Source organism: Nicrophorus vespilloides, unplaced genomic scaffold, assembly GCF_001412225.1.
Source record: "Nicrophorus vespilloides isolate i.1.1-1 unplaced genomic scaffold, Nicve_v1.0, whole genome shotgun sequence".
In the NCBI taxonomy this organism is placed as follows: domain Eukaryota; kingdom Metazoa; phylum Arthropoda; class Insecta; order Coleoptera; family Silphidae; genus Nicrophorus; species Nicrophorus vespilloides.
The window spans coordinates 63,717-79,595 of NW_017097381.1; the positions used below are offsets into that span (position 1 = coordinate 63,717).

Here is a 15,879-nt window from a genome sequence, read left to right on the forward strand (position 1 = left end):
GTGATGCCAACCTCGCGTGTACTGTGCAGTTTGAAATCGCGTTGTTAGCGGATCGATGGGTTTTAATTGAGGACATACGATTGTTTGTACAACTAAATAATTAGCGAATTCGTAATTTAGGTGTCGAGCGTGAGGTGAGGGTGGTCCTAAAAATAGATCTGCATTTCGGTTCGTCGTCGTTGGGTTGGCAAGCGTTATTTTCAATGCATTATGGGTAGTAATGTAACCGGCATGTTTTCTGTTGGCTGGTGTTCGTTTGTTCGTTGCTTCGCATTGTAAGTGAAAGAGAGCCATTTGTCAGAGGAGATACATTTTGTGAAACTGTTGTCCGTAGAGTGTTTTTGTGACATGCTGTGATTGTTCGTTTGACTAGAGACAAATAGATTTAGTGGTCAGGATGGAGGAGAAGTGCACTGGCAGAGATATCGTGAGCGCGGCGATCACCGACAAGGAATGGAAAAGGGTTCCCTCCGAAATCATTAAAAAGCTGGAGATCAACATCGGCGAGAAATTGGATGAGTTCATCACTGCTCGCGCTCTTTTGGAAACCAGGAGTTACAATGCCGGTAAGTAGCAACCGCTGATCATCTAAATCCATCCTAAAAGCCCTCTCGATTCGTGCTTCATTTTTTTTTATACGCTTTTGTTTTTTTCTACCCGTTTTATTTGCAACGGTCCATCCATCGTTTCAAATGTCGATACCTGCGAATACCAACGCCACCAACAAAACAATCGCATTGTTGATTGTTTATTTTCTTTGTTTTACGTGGAATTTCAAACAAAAATAATCTCATATATATATATATTTACTGCTTGGAATATTCTTGATAAACTAACTTATTTATTTGCTAAATTTTGCAGTACAAACTTTATTAGATGTAGAGAAAAAGTGTGAGGGTTCTATCAAACAGCAAGATGAGTTATCAAAGAAGCTGGATAAAGCTAATGGAGCCATCTCCGAGTTGGAAAAACAACTTACCATATCCTTGGGAGATGTTACCAAATTACAGGTATTTTGAATGTGAATCTAGCGATGTTCTTCATCCACTAATATTTTGTTGTTGTTTCATAATAGGTCAACGCTAATAAAATGGAACAGGACTTTGCTGAGATGAGAAATTCTCGAAATTTGATCACAGATGAAAGAGATGAACTTTCGCGCATGGTGGAACGCCGAAATGGCGAGCTGGAACGTATGCAGAGCGACATTAATTCGTTAACGAAACAACTGGAAGATGCTGTTGCTGCAAAATGTGAAGTATTGGCCAAAGTGAACGAGGTCGACTCCATGAAGCTTTCCATTGAATACAGGGAGAAACGCATGGAGCAGGAACGTTCCTTGCTTACCAATCAAATTGACACCTTGAACACCGATTTAGAGAAGAAGATCGAAGAAAATCTAAACATGAGACGCGATAATACATCCAGATGCGTTCAGCTAGAAATCAAGTTGTCTGAGAGGACACAAGAGATGGCTGCTGCAAATGAATCCATTAAATCTCTGACTGAAACTAATAACAACTTGATGGCAAAAACCGAGGAATTGATGCAGAAGATGATAACGGAGAAAGACACCCATTCGAACACACTGGAAGCCTTCCAGCAAGAGGTCGACGCCCAGAAAAAGATCGCCGAACTGTACAAGGGCGTCAACGAGGAGCAGACCAAACATGCCGAAGAATTATCAAATGCAGTACAAGAAATGAAGGAGAAACTTGAAGAGGCATTGGATAAATACGGCGATCTGGAAACTAAATTTAAAGAATCCGAACTTTGCAACGAGGAAATTTTAAACAAAAAGAACGAGTGCATAGCTATGCTTAAAAAAGAATTGCAGACTGCCAACGAGGTGCTGACCAACAAGCAAGACAATGGTAACGTTGACAACGACGATATTTCGCCAAATACTACACCGGCTTCACGTTTCACCAAATCACCAGCGACAAAGACCGAAATATACTCGCAGTACGTTCATGTGTCCGAACTATTAGCGCAAGAAAAGTCTGAGAACGCAAGGCTGCACAATTACATGCACAACATCGTCAAAGAGCTCGAAGACAAGGGTCCTTTAATCGCGAAGCAGAGGGAGCACTATGAAATTGCCTTGGAGAAAATCGAGGAGCTAACTAAGCAAATCGAAAATACTATGTCCGAGAACCAACAACTAAGAGTTATGAATTCCGAGTATAAGAGGAGCGAAGGTAATCTTATATTGACAATAATCTGCACATTTATTATAACCAAATGCTTGTGTAATTTCAGCTTCTGCCAGTAGAGAGAATGCGCGAATGAAAAAGGAAATAACCGATCTGGGCCGCCAGGTCTGCAATCTTTTACGCGAAATTGAACATTCGCGTAGCGGTACTTGCTCTATTCAGCCACCGCTTGACAAGAACGACAGCACAACGTCGTGTGATATCATTTCGAAGCGTTTGGTTACTTTTAATGATATTTACGATCTGCAAACTAACAATCAAAGGTTACTTGCGCTCGTGAGAGAGCTTAGTACCAAACAAGAAGAAGCGGAAATGCTAGATCCAAGTATGGTAGCAAATTTGACGATGAAGTTGGATTCTATGCGAGAATCACACGCTGAACTCTTGGAGGAACAGGAAAAGCAGAACAACATGGTGAAGATGTTGATGGACCAGAGGGATACATACAAGAATCTTTACCATCAGTTTGTTAAAGGAACGAAGGAGAATATTCCGGCGGTCAAGGAAAAAGATGATTCAAGTGTAAATGAAAATGAGATGCAAACGGATGCCAATGATAAAACTCAAGAGCTGGAGGAAAATCTTCAGAAATTGAAGAAGGAGTTGCTCGAGTCCAAAGATGAATTTGATGTATACAAAAAGGAGAAGGACACGAATGAAAAGATGTTGGTCGATCAATCTGAGAAGATGAGAACCGAAATTCAAGAACTTATGAAACAAAATACTAAACTAAGTGCCAAAGTTGAGACTAACAATGAAATGCTTAAGGTATCCAAGATAAATGCGGATGTATACAAGAATCAAATTGAACGCTTGGAAGAAAGGAATAGAATCTACAGTGAGTCCATCGTTAAACACGAAACGGCACAGTCGTACTTAAATGAACAATTGATGGAAGCGCAAAGAGCTGCATCCAAACTGGAAGTGAACTTAGCCGGTTTAAGGAAAGAACACGCGCTCATTGAAGAATCTGAAAAACGTTTGCTTCGCGAAAGAGAGAGCATGCACAGAGAGCATAATTCGCATGTGATAATGCAAACTAATATCGAGCTTATTAAAGCTACACTGGAAAGGAATGATGCTGAAAGCAAGATTCGCGTAGAGGAAACTCTAAAGGAAGCTCATCGTGAATGCGCTGCGTTACGTAGAAGGCTACAGGAAGAACAGGATCATTTCAGGGAATCGCAAGAACATTTAGAAAAGCAAACAAAAACAGCTCAGACGAGAATGCAAGAAGAGAAAGACTTGGCTGACAAGCTCAGAAAAGACTTAATGGAATCCAGAGACGATCTGTCTGCGAAATCTGTTCAACTAGAGGAGCTGTCCAAAAAGTTGAAGAACTCTATTATGGGTGATATGGATACTTCCGTTGAAACCAAGAAGTATAGAGAAATGGAGCAGCAATGCAGTGATCGTCAAGCAGAGATCGAGGCCTTGAAAAATAAATTAAAAATTTCGAAAGAAGCTGTTGATCAGCATAGCAATGTTGCTCTAGCAGCCGAGAAGCAACTAATTGATATCACGGAGAAATATCAGAATGATAAGACAAATTATGAATCCAAGATCACGGATCTTCAGAGCAAACTTACAGAGCTGGAGGAGAAATGCGCTGAACTACAAGGTGAATTGTCGCTGCAAACAGATGGCCAGGTTTCTGTTACATCTAATTTGCATGGAAAACTGCATAAACTTGAAATTCAGCAGAAAGTTGCGACAACCGAATTAATAGAGACCAAAGAACAGTTGGATATTGCAAAGTCTGAAATTAGCAAGCTCAGTGAGAATTTAGAGATTGCTGAAAATAAATATGCGCGAGAGATGTCTTTGCATTCGGCTGATCTGCAAGCACTTCGTTCCGTCAAGGAAGATCTTAACAAGCTTCTCAATGAAGTCAATGAGGTTAAATTCGAAAGAGATCGTTCAATTGAAGCGCTGGAGGAAAGCAAATCCAGTTGGGGTGTTCAGGAAGAGAAGTTTATAAAGGAGAAGACCGAATTACAAATGAGATTATCTGATTTGGATAAGCAAAACACGCTGCTGTTGGATCAACTGCAAGAGTTAAATTCTCAGATGTCGCTGATGCAAACGCAACTTATAGATCCTCATAATAAATCTATGAATGAATCGAACAGATCCTTTACAGAAGATGATGTTCGATCGTCAGACCAGTTATTGAAGATCATTAAGTACTTAAGACAGGAGAAGGATATTGCTGTTAGTAAATGTGAAATTTTGGATGCCGAACATACGAGAATTAAAGCACAACATGACTTGCTTCGGAAAGAGTACGATCAAGCTAAGGCAACTATCGAGAATGAACGCCAGAAATCCGAGGTATCCATCGTCACTGCAGCCAAACATGCCGAAGTTCTAAGGAAAGTCGAAACATTGAACGCTATTACTGATAGTAATAGAAGTTTACGCTTGGAAAGAGATGGATTGATTGTGGAATTAAATGAACTTAAAGCGAGAACAGGAAATCTGGAAGAACAATTGGCTCCTTTGCAAGAGAAAAATACAGAACTTCAAAAGAAGGCTGAAGCAATGCAAACAGAAAATATTACTCTGCGTGGTGAGGCTACACGATGGAGACAGCGTGCCAATAACCTGCTCGAAAGATCGAACAGAACCAGTCCCGAAGATTGGAAGAAGTTGCAAGGTGAACGTGAGAGTCTGGCTAAACAGCTGACGATCGAAAGATCTAATACCACCAGGTTAACAGAAGAAAATAATGTACTCACAAAAGACAAAGCTAAACTGGAGGATAGTCTGAGACAATTAAAAGCACAACAGGAGCAACAGAAGGACGAAATGGATAAATTATCTGAAGAGTTGGGCTCATTACGCACACAAGTAAATAATCTGAACCAAGATTTGGAACAATCACGTAACCAAATGATCAGAGTCAACGAGGATAATCGTGTTTTAACAGAAAATTTAGCAGCTAAAGAAACGATGGTCGTCGACGTCAAAAATAACTTGGCCCAAATAAGAAAGATTGCTAAGAAATATAAGATCCAAGCGGAGGAACAATTGAAAGAATTGGAAATTTTGAAAAAGGTAGCAGAGGATAAACAAGGCGAGAGTTCCTCAAGCGAAGATGCTAAAGAGGTGAAACGTCAATCTGATGAAAAAATAACGCAACTTGAGCAAACGCACAACGAGAAATTGAATGAAATGAATGTACGTATTTCTTCCTCTGTCGAAGAGAACGAACAGAACAAGAAAGAGATAGAGACGCTTAAAGAAAATTTACAAAATAGCTTGGAGAAAGAAGAACGCTTCAAAGTTCTGTTCAAGAATGCCAAGGAAAGAATTATGCTGTTGACCGAGCAAAATTCTAGTTTAAGGAATCAAATCGACAAAGAGAACAGTTCTGGATCAAATGATCCTCCGAAGCAGCAAGGAGATTCCGCCGATCTAGAGCGTTGCCACAAGGAAAAGGAGGAATTGGCAAGTCAGAAACAACAAGATAAGGAGCGTTATTTGCAGGAGATTGAATCTTTAAATCAGAAAGTGGGTCAATTGCAAAGGCAAATTGGCGTACAGCAAGGTTCGAAACCGAGCACTAGTTCAGAAAAGGAAAAGTCCACATCAGAGCCACCGACAGCTAATATCAAACCGATGGCCGGACATTCAACTAATACCCAGACCCAGTCTGTACCAATTCAACCATGGAGAAGTAGTGGAGAACCACCACTTGCTAGCATTCGTCCGATGTCAATGCAACTTAGAACTGTGGCCGTCCTACCAACCAGCCAAAGTCCAAGCACTGTGATGGTTCCACCTCAGCAGCAAGTCCATACTACCGGCAGCAGCAGCATTGAAGCCATGTCGTCAAGTCCTACCAGTTCCCACACTGATTATGTTCCTGCTACCAGTTCAGCGAGTTCAGCTTTATTGGGACCCAGGCAAGTTGCTGTTCCACCAACTCAGTCCAATCAGGACACCGAAGATGAAGACACGACCATGCAGGTACAACAAGCTCCCCAGCAACAGGCTGTTGCTTTGGTTCTGCCTCGCGTTGAACCGCCCAGTCCCGCTCAAGAGCAAGGAACCAGCAGCAGTTCCTCCAATACGGTAACTACAACTCAAGCAGGTCACAAAAGACCACGAGAAGCTGATACTGAAAACCAACATGAAGATGGTGCGAAAACGACTCAGGCTGTAAAAAGAACTAGACTATTGGTAAGTGTATAATATATGTGAATGAATGTATTTATTAACTCGCTTTTTATGTAATATTATTAGCCTGGTACTAGCAGTGGGGTCGAAAGTGGTGTAAGCGAAAGTGGTTTGGAAGTGGAGTATCAAGTACCGACTAGCAGTCAAAGAGATCATGAAGAGGATGCAGTCATCGTAGTCGAAAGTGACGAGGAAGGACCGGATGAAGGAGAAGGTGAAGATTACAATATGCCCTACGAAGATCCCGACACGCAAGATCCTGATCAAGACGACGAAGGTTTGTATATAACATATAGTGGTTTGATTGTTTGCTAATTGAACTTCTTAATGACAGAGCACGTCGGTAACGAAGTGGAAGTAATTGAAGATTCCAGTGAAGTACCGAATCAAAGTGAGAGAGGTGCCGAGAGCGATCTCATGCCTGTCGACGGGGAAGAGGAGGAGGAGTGCGAAGGTGTCGAGGAAACTGAGGAGGAAGTAATGCAGCCGGAGGCTACCAGCAGCGGAACGAACGTGTCCACTTCTGTGGCTGTAACGTTGCCTTCGTTTTCTCGCACCAGACAGGTTGCACCTTTATCCCGCCAACAGCAAACTCATCTTCTTTTGCCCCACGGAATCGAAGAAGGCGGCGACGATGGTAGGTTATCGTTGTAGACTAGTATTCGTTTTAGTATTTGTAATGTTTTTGTTTCGTCGTAGGCATTGTACCCTCCACTCCTACTTTATTTGTAGCCCGTCGTTGCGATGGTTTTGGCGAGGCAGTTAGTTCTCCTAATGTACCAACCAGTGGACGTTTTACTTTTACAGACTCTGGTACACCAAGCAATCTAGGATCTAATGATGTTCTTCCCGAACAAACACTAGAAATGGCTCAAGATGATAATAGTAAGTCGAAATTACTACTAAATAATATTGTACTAGTTGTATAAACTATTTTTAATTTTTGCGTGCCCAGGTACTGGAAGGAGCGTGCCTAGTACTCCATTGCAAACCTCCCCGCACGAATCCGGACCCACGAGCGAGGAGCAAGCAGTAGCACATCAAAACGAAAATGATATCCCAACCATAACTGTGAGCGGTGCCGAAGACGAGGCGGAATCAGCGGAAGGTGGAGATTGTATGGGCCCGCCTTCCGTTGCAGGTACATCAACAGAGGGCAACCAAAGCAATGACCCTGTAGAAGAAATGCAGGAGGGAGACGATGGGGTACGTTCCACTTAATGAATATATTTATTGTTAATACACCTATATATCTATCATTAGTAGCAAAAATATATTATCACGTTGAATTCCCAACAGTTTCATATGGTGGTTTCTTTTAATTGGTCACGATTAACCCATCATCCAAATGTATTCGTTGTTTAGATCCAACAGTAAAATGTAAAAATATTATTGTTGTATTTTTTAAATGTCTCCATTCTTTTTTTCAACATGCGATGCATCTTAAGGAGGGTTATTTTTTGATATGATTGGGTGTAATATGTAAGATTAATTATTCCAAGATTATAAATGTATTGAGATTGAATGAAAATGTTCGTGAAAATAATCGATCAGTTTTACTATAAAAGTTTAGTGTAATCACATAATTTTATTTTATATTATGCCTATCTAAGACCTTAACTATGTTCCTTTTTTGAAACTTTATAATTTATGTCCATCATTAAATACTTGTTCGACATTGTGTTAACAACATTTCAAGATAATAATTTCATCCATACTCGCATCTTCCATATTGTAAATATGTATTGTAAAATTTACAAGAATAGTTGTCAAATTATCATCAAAAAGAGATGATAAAACTACCTACATCCACTATTCGTCATCTATTTAGGCACTACAGTAATAGCAATTATGTTTCGTTCATGTTTCATTGGGAATGTTCGTTGCATTCTAGGTGAGTTCGGAAGGCGAAAAGGCTGCCAGCACCGAGGATGGTGAGGAGGAAGGTAGAGAGGCTGAAGCATCTCCGAGCACCAACACCAGGTCCAGAAACATAAGGGGTGGTACAACGGTGGCAACCAGAAGAACCATGCGTCAGAGCAACGTGCGCGGTGTCAGTCGATCGTTACCAACCCCGATCATCTGGGGTGGAGATCAACCGCAACAGCAACAGCTAATGCAACAGCCCCAACAGCAGCTTCAACAACCTCAACAAATACCTCCAAGAACTGCTACAAGACAAGGTATGTTTTAAAATTAGTAATTCCACAAGCAGAAAAAGTTGTATTCACAATTATTGGGATCACGCATAACAAATAGTAATAATATGAGGATGACATTGGAAATTGTCCAAAAGAATCTAAATCAGTAGTTCCAACTGATTTAAAGTATGCTACACTAAATATTATTCTACGTTGTATATCATTTAATACAAAAAGTTTTGAAGTTTTATCGAGTAAAAAATCTTCTATTTAAATATGCGCTAGTTATCTACAATAATTTTCTCAGTATTATTGTTAGTCGAACACTTAGTAAAATGAGAAATATATATGAATGGTGATGATAGTATTAAGGAAGTTCTTGATATTTCAGATGCCGGTGGCCACAGGGGCGGAGGCAGAGGTGGATTAATGTCTAACCAAGGAACTTACTCACCCAGAGGAGCACGCAGGAACCGCGGCCGCGGTCCTAGGACCTCCTACAATAGCCGATTTTAAATAATCATCATTCCATTGAAAGTAGGGAAAGAAGAAACACCGCCGGCTGTCGCCGCCGATCCTTTCTCAAATGTATTTTTATTTTACACAACACAGACAAAAAATAATGATGTATTTTTTTGTATATTGTTAACATTAGGAATGTGTGTGTCCCTCTCAAAATATTATATATGTATACATAAAAAAAAAGTTAAGATATAAGTGTTAATTTTAAGTTTCGACTATTTAAATTTAATCTCATAAAAAAAAAGAAAATGATTACTTGCAAGAAAGAGAGAGATCAGTTAAGCCTAATTTAGGATTAAATATTGGTAGTGAGATATATATATGTAAACTGTATGTTTTATTATATATATTATATATATATAAACAAACAATTCGTTTGCTCCAGGGTTCGTTTCTGTTATGTTCTTTTAATCTTCTGAAAGGTCCAATACGCCTTTCAAGAAAAAAGTAAATAGGTTTTATTATTATTTTTTTTTAAATTGGAATGTACCAATTCCTTCCAGATAATTAAGATAATATGATAAACAATGTAGCTCTCAGTGTACGTTCATTACCTATGTATGTCCCACACTATAAACGTTTTTTACGTTACAAAAAAAATGCACATTCATCAATCAACATGCTTAGAAAATTTCTTTTCATTTGCTTCTCTAAAAGATGTTTCAAGTAATAAATAATAAATGTGTCTTTTTTTTCTGTATTGCTTTTATTTAACGAATATTACAATATTTACAAGTAAATCGTATTTTTTTTATATATATATATTTCTGTCTCGATTATGCAAATATAAAAATAGTGGAAAAAAATAGTTTTTTTTACGTTTAAATAAGATTAATTTACAAATAAATATATAAACAAGTATATGAAGTAAAGTTTGGGTTACACTACATTTTGAATGTTGTATACTTAATATAAATCTTAGCAATAATTATGTATGTATATAAATGTGCATAATTTGACGAATCCTAAATGATCAGTATACATTATCAGTTCAAACAAATAATAATAATAACAATGATTTTAAAAAATTCAATTTATTTAAATTCATCATGGGTTTATTTATAGTTCACTTATATAAAAAAAAAAGTAATAAATATTGTACAATTAAAAAAAACTTAATCTCAAATTTATATAAAAATAAAGGAAAAATACTGATCATTTATAACTCATCATTCTAATCAACTATGACAACTCTATATAGAATTTGCACATGAAAAGAATCTCCTGAGTAGAGGAGGAAATCGTGTTAGCGAATTATTTTTTAATAAGTAATATTTACATTTTCTTTTTATCTTCCACTGCATACGAGAACCTAGGATAATTAATTCAAAATAGTAAAGAAAATAATAGTGTGTGTGTGTGTAGTAAAAAAGAAACAATTAAGTATTATTATTATAAGATATACAAATATAAATTTTGGTTTCTTATTTCCTTCCTTCCATCAACAATTTTATTTACAACACGCAAGACAAGAAACTAACGAATAAATATGTTTTATGTAATATATAATATATGCAGCGTATTTGGAGATATGAGGAAATCGATGGCGAAATGATGATATTATTAGATGAAATGAAAACATAGTATACTAAATAAACTACCAACTACTGTTTCTCCACTGTATGTAGACAATTTGTCATAATCAGAAAATTTAAACATTTTCTTATAGTTACAATAATAGATGAACTAAAGACACTACAAACATTCTTAAATTAAAATTAAAAAAGGTACTTGTAAAAAAATATATATAAATAAATAACACGTTAGAAAAAAAAACATCGTCCTTGTATACACTAAAAAAAAATCACAATAGTAGATTTCTTAAAATATTCCATCGCAACATCAAATGACAAGAATCAATTTTTAATATTTTAAAATCTCCTTTCATTTTTCTTTACTTATGAAACTGTTTCTAATCTAGAAGAACCAAGTGATTTCCTTTTTTTATCCGTACATAATGTATATATAATTAAATTTATATGCGCGAAATGTTATATCATTTACAAGAACAAATTCAGAGATCAAAAAATAATTATTTCTTCCTAGTATTTAACTTGATTTTTTTCTTTTCTTCCAGTTGAATAGAAATCATACGATAATCATGCAGTCTCGTCCATTTTTCGCTCTCTCTCTCTCTCTTTCACACTTGTACATTCACCCGCTCAAGATATAACAAAAAAATAATAATATGAATATGCATGTAATAACAAGGAATTTACTGTTCGCCGCTGAGGGAGCGCGCGATTTTAGAAGGTGGAGTCAGGCGGCGCAGGTTCCGCCTCTGACTCGCTGTCCGACGAATCAGAGCTGGCGTTGTCGAAGTAACTGCACTTCTCATCTGGATCGTAAAAGAGTTCCGCACCTGGAAATATGTACCTGCTCGGCTGGATCAGGTAGTAGCTGTTAGCGGGTAGTCTGTCTGTAATACTGCGCTTTTCCTTAGGCTGCCAATAGCCCTGCATGTCCTGCACCTTGCTTTGAGTTGGAATACTCGTCACAGCTGCAGACGAAGCCGTTTCTGCAACCGCCGCCACCTCCTCGTTGTTCTCAGTGAAACCATTACTAGACAGCTCCAACTCGCAGTTGTTCAGAAAGCTATCCCTGTCGGATGCGTTCTGGATCTTCTTCGGCTCTCCATGAACCTTATCACCGGTGTCTTCGTCATACCGCATAGTATCAACATCGGTGAAGTTCGAATTCTCTCCAATGCCCGAATCCCGCGCTGAATCTACTGACATGTGTCGCTCTTTTATGCTCTGCGTCATGGAGTTGGAGCCCTGCTGTCCGAAACAAGAACAACTTGAAGAAGTTTCGCAATTGCATTTATCCACGGATTCGGTGGGTTTCAGCGGCAGTAGGTGGAGAGCTTCGTTCAATCTGTCCTGATATATGCTTTCCTCCCAGCTGGAGCCCAACCTATTCAAACAAGAAATATATCGTTGTAATTGGCGTTCCTATACACTCCACAGTCTCTAGCTGACAATTATTTTTATTAACTTACATGTGGCATAGATGATTGATGATGACATCGCAATCGCCCAACAATTCGACGTCGAAATGACAGTGCGGAAGAGGTTCTCTATTGATGAGTATCTGCGGTACGTTAGATGGTAGCGAACTAGGAATCAAAGCAACCGGCCTCACTTTCAGTGAGCTTCCAATGACGACGAGCAGATCGCATTCGTTCTTGTCCTCGGACATTGCTTCGTGAAAGGAATCCGGAAGACCTTCGCCGAAGAATACTATATCCGGCTTCATGATACCAGACGAGACCAGATCTCGAAGTTCGTCCGGCTCCCGATCGCTTAGCTCGTTTATAGCAATCGCTTCTCCGATGTCCGGTCTACAAATTGCACAAACCGGAACGTTCTGGGCGAGCACGATCTCCCTGATTGCCTCCGCCGTGACTTTGTTCCCGCATTTAGTGCACGTCGCCGTCGCAAATGACCCGTGACACTCGATGACCCTTTCGATATCCGCAACTTTCTCTAGTGTGTCAATGTTCTGTGTGTAGTTCCGCAGCAGCTTCCCGTGTTTCTCCAGCAGTTTGATGAAACGGTGGCACGGACTCGGCTGGAATTTCCCAGGGTAAATATCACGAGCAAATTTGTAAAACGGCCTCGGATCCTGGCTAAAGTAGCTTATGTCGAACATCGCCTGAGGGTCTGGCAAATCGGGAAAATCAATTGCCAGGCGCGAATAAATACCATCGCGCGATCGGAAGTCAGGAATGCCGCAGGACACCGATACACCGGCCCCAGTTAAAACAATTATCTTCTTGGCACCTGAAACGTGATCAAACATTGAGTATACTCTACTTCAAACAATCACAAAACTAGATATTACCTTTAAGCAATCTCACTATATCATCTAATGTATTCACGTGCCGGAGTTTGTGTCTCCTGGGTGGATCTCCCAACATATTTATGATCAGCTTCCAAAGGGTTACGTCGTCAACGAATTGCGGTATCTGATGAGACTCGACGCCGAGGTCGACTAGGATAGAACGTGGGTCAACGCCGTTGTGCATTTGTTTCTGTATCTGCAAAGGTTAGTTTGACTTCATTCTATGACCCTTCTAAGCTGAAGGGATTCTGCACTACTTACCCAAGTTCTGCTGTCCGCGTGGGGCTTCCAATCTTGTCCGGATAGATCCGAGAGGCCGCTCAACTCACTCACCGTCGAAACGTTGTCATCATCTTCGTCCTCAACGTCCTCATCTATACTATCTCTACTCATATCAGTATGCAACGGCATTTCATCCATATTCTCTAATCCCACTTCTCGCCTCAACGGAGTCGATAAAGATTCCAATGTCGATGCTTCATATCCTGAATCTGCAAGAAAACAGTAAAAATGTTTATAATATTATATTAAATTGAGAATTTATAAATAATGAAATAGTATATACATATTCAAACCATTCAAATAATATAACATAAAAATGCAAAAAAAAGTATTTGTGTCTGCATCAATCGGATATAGTGCCTTAAAAATTAACAATTTTTGATACAAAAATAGTAACATGCCTACCTGCAATTAAAAACCAAACTAACTATAGAAACTAAAATTGATTCGTTATAACAGGGGTTCCCAAACTACTGAACTACAGGGGCGCCGAAAATTCTGATATATTAACATAAAGTTTGCCCAGAGATAGACCAAAGTTTCGACTTGGGGCACAAAACCAAAAACTTTGGGAACCCCTGGGTTATAACATAATTTCTAATTAGATAACGTAGACACACATTTTTAACTGAATATTAGGGACTGTACATATCTGCTTTATAGTTCATATATTTATTAAGTATGGTAGTATGTAGGAAATGTAATATATCAAAATATCTTTCTACTCTTACTGAAATGTTTAAATAATTTAAGAAATGTTGTCAAGAATCAATGTGATCGACAAGTTGAGTTGAATTAAATATTTGAATAAGATCTGAAAAGTTAGAAAGGATTTACTATTTATTCCACTTACGTCGTTTATATAAGTTTTCTTGCTTCAATTAGTTGAAATTTGAAAAATAGTTTATGAAGTACTTCGCCTATGACATTACAGATGACATTCGGATAGGCAAACGTCATGTCAATATTCAGATGTAAACAAAAACATGTGGTTTTGACGTTTTGGTTCGCCGAAATATTTTCACTCGGTTGTAGAAAACAAGATTTAACAGAAAAGATTGTTGGTGTTCACATAAACGAATATGAAGATAAAATAAAAGAGATGCTTTTGGTTTTTTGATTTATTTAAAACAAAAAAGAAATCTATTCAAAGTGATGTGCTGTTACAAGTTTAAAAAAAAAATAAAATAAAAAAAAAATATATAAGTATGAACCGCGAAATTGCCAGAGTCAAACGATTGGACTTATAGTAACGTTAACAAAAGGTAGATGATGATGAAATTTGTTTATCATCAATTGAAGGGGGCACGCCTACAAAAATGTCTGGAGCGCGGGAATCGCGCGCGCGCTGCCCATGATTTCATCACACTCCGAGTGTGCCGTCAATTGTTTCTGGCTGGTCGGCCATTTTGAGGAATCGCTTGCTAATCCCCTAAACAGGCAAACATATTTTACGTTTTTTACCTTCTGATGGGTCTCCCTGGGGTCCGGCCATCAATTGACACGTGGAGGACTCCTCCGTCGGACACAAATTACCACAACGGTCATCCTCCATGGACAACTTGATTCGCTTCGCGCTGGATTCGTGTTCCGTCCCATCTGAATAGGTAGCCATATTTGACACGAATAACACGGCCACCGCCGAAATTGCAAGACGATCCTCCTACTTGCAAACGTACTACATCGGCCGCGAGGGGGCGCACGACATCACCATCATCGTGCGACGTTGCCATTCTGCATGCGATATTATTCACGAGGAAGGAACCTGTCGTCTCGTCCAAAAAGTTATAACTACCAAACTGGGTTTTAAAGAATAAACACATGACATCATTTCTCATTTATTTAACACTCTACAAAATATTTTCGTTCTTCCTTGCAAAAAGAGAAACACTACCATCTAAATAAATTAAATAAAAAAAACTGCCATACGAATCCAAATCACTTTCAATAGTATTGCAAAACAAAACTATTAATGCTGCTGCTGCAAAAAAAAATCCTTTGGGCATGGTGCAATCACTACTTCTAATCACTGCACAAAGAACTAAAGTAATATATACAACAAAGTTTAATTATATCTACGAAATACACACTAACACATTCCAATTAAAACCAATATATCTACCATCGATTGACCACTAATGACCGAAATACATCGTTACATAAAATGTGCAAAGTGCAAATAAAAGACTGTAATTACCAGTAATTTAAAATAAATATTAAGAAAATTAAATAAAAGGAATACATATTACCCCAGTTTCCAAGTAATCACAGAAGGGATTCTCTTTGCACACCATTCAATTCCAATTATAATTACCTTATGCTATTAATATGTATGTAGCTGATTCTTATTAGATTGTATTGTAAAATGCGAAAGGCTCTTATCACACATACTATTCATATCCCACTTCGTTTATTCATGTCATTGCTGACAACTGAAACACCAAATTAGGGTTGCCAATAGTAAAGAATTAATAACACAACCAATAATAAAAATGAAATTACCGTACAATTCAAATAATCTGGCTATTAATATACTTTGCATTATAATAACCACCTAATACGAATCCTTATGCATCATGTTTCATTTCTGCAGAGCATATAATTGCTTAGTAATCAAGCATTTCCTGGTTGTCTAATGACAAATGTTAACTTTAAAAAATATCTTCAATTTTACAATATTCTATAAA

General features: G+C 38.3%; 2 protein-coding genes across 5 annotated transcripts; one reads left to right on the plus strand and one right to left on the minus strand.

Annotated features, from left to right (window-relative positions):
• The first annotated feature begins 220 nt into the window (after nucleotides 1-220).
• LOC108559971 (nucleoprotein TPR) lies at nucleotides 221-9,759 on the plus strand. Of its 2 annotated transcripts, none has more exons than XM_017917367.1 (10): nucleotides 221-566; nucleotides 862-1,010; nucleotides 1,076-2,201; nucleotides 2,263-6,404; nucleotides 6,468-6,678; nucleotides 6,736-7,038; nucleotides 7,101-7,286; nucleotides 7,357-7,607; nucleotides 8,296-8,584; nucleotides 8,934-9,759. In XM_017917367.1, exons 1-10 carry the CDS (start codon nucleotides 398-400, stop codon nucleotides 9,056-9,058), a joined length of 6,951 nt encoding a protein of 2,316 aa, XP_017772856.1. In that variant the 5' UTR covers nucleotides 221-397; the 3' UTR covers nucleotides 9,059-9,759. The 2 variants fall into 2 exon arrangements, with proteins under 2 accessions (XP_017772856.1, XP_017772857.1); XM_017917368.1 differs by having other exon boundaries at nucleotides 7,209-7,286.
• Nucleotides 9,760-11,250: 1,491 nt separating this feature from the next.
• Nucleotides 11,251-15,595, minus strand: LOC108559984 (NAD-dependent protein deacetylase sirtuin-1). Of its 3 annotated transcripts, none has more exons than XM_017917390.1 (5): nucleotides 15,507-15,595; nucleotides 13,172-13,401; nucleotides 12,911-13,106; nucleotides 12,066-12,849; nucleotides 11,251-11,980 (listed from the first exon to the last, which is right to left on the minus strand). In XM_017917390.1, the coding sequence occupies exons 2-5, from the start codon at nucleotides 13,328-13,330 to the stop codon at nucleotides 11,311-11,313; spliced, it is 1,809 nt and encodes a 602-aa protein (XP_017772879.1). In that variant the 5' UTR covers nucleotides 13,331-13,401; nucleotides 15,507-15,595; the 3' UTR covers nucleotides 11,251-11,310. The 3 variants fall into 3 exon arrangements, with proteins under 3 accessions (XP_017772879.1, XP_017772878.1, XP_017772877.1); XM_017917389.1 differs by lacking the exon at nucleotides 15,507-15,595 and adding an exon at nucleotides 14,657-15,433 and having other exon boundaries at nucleotides 12,911-13,100; XM_017917388.1 differs by lacking the exon at nucleotides 15,507-15,595 and adding an exon at nucleotides 14,657-15,431.
• Nucleotides 15,596-15,879: the final 284 nt, after the last annotated feature.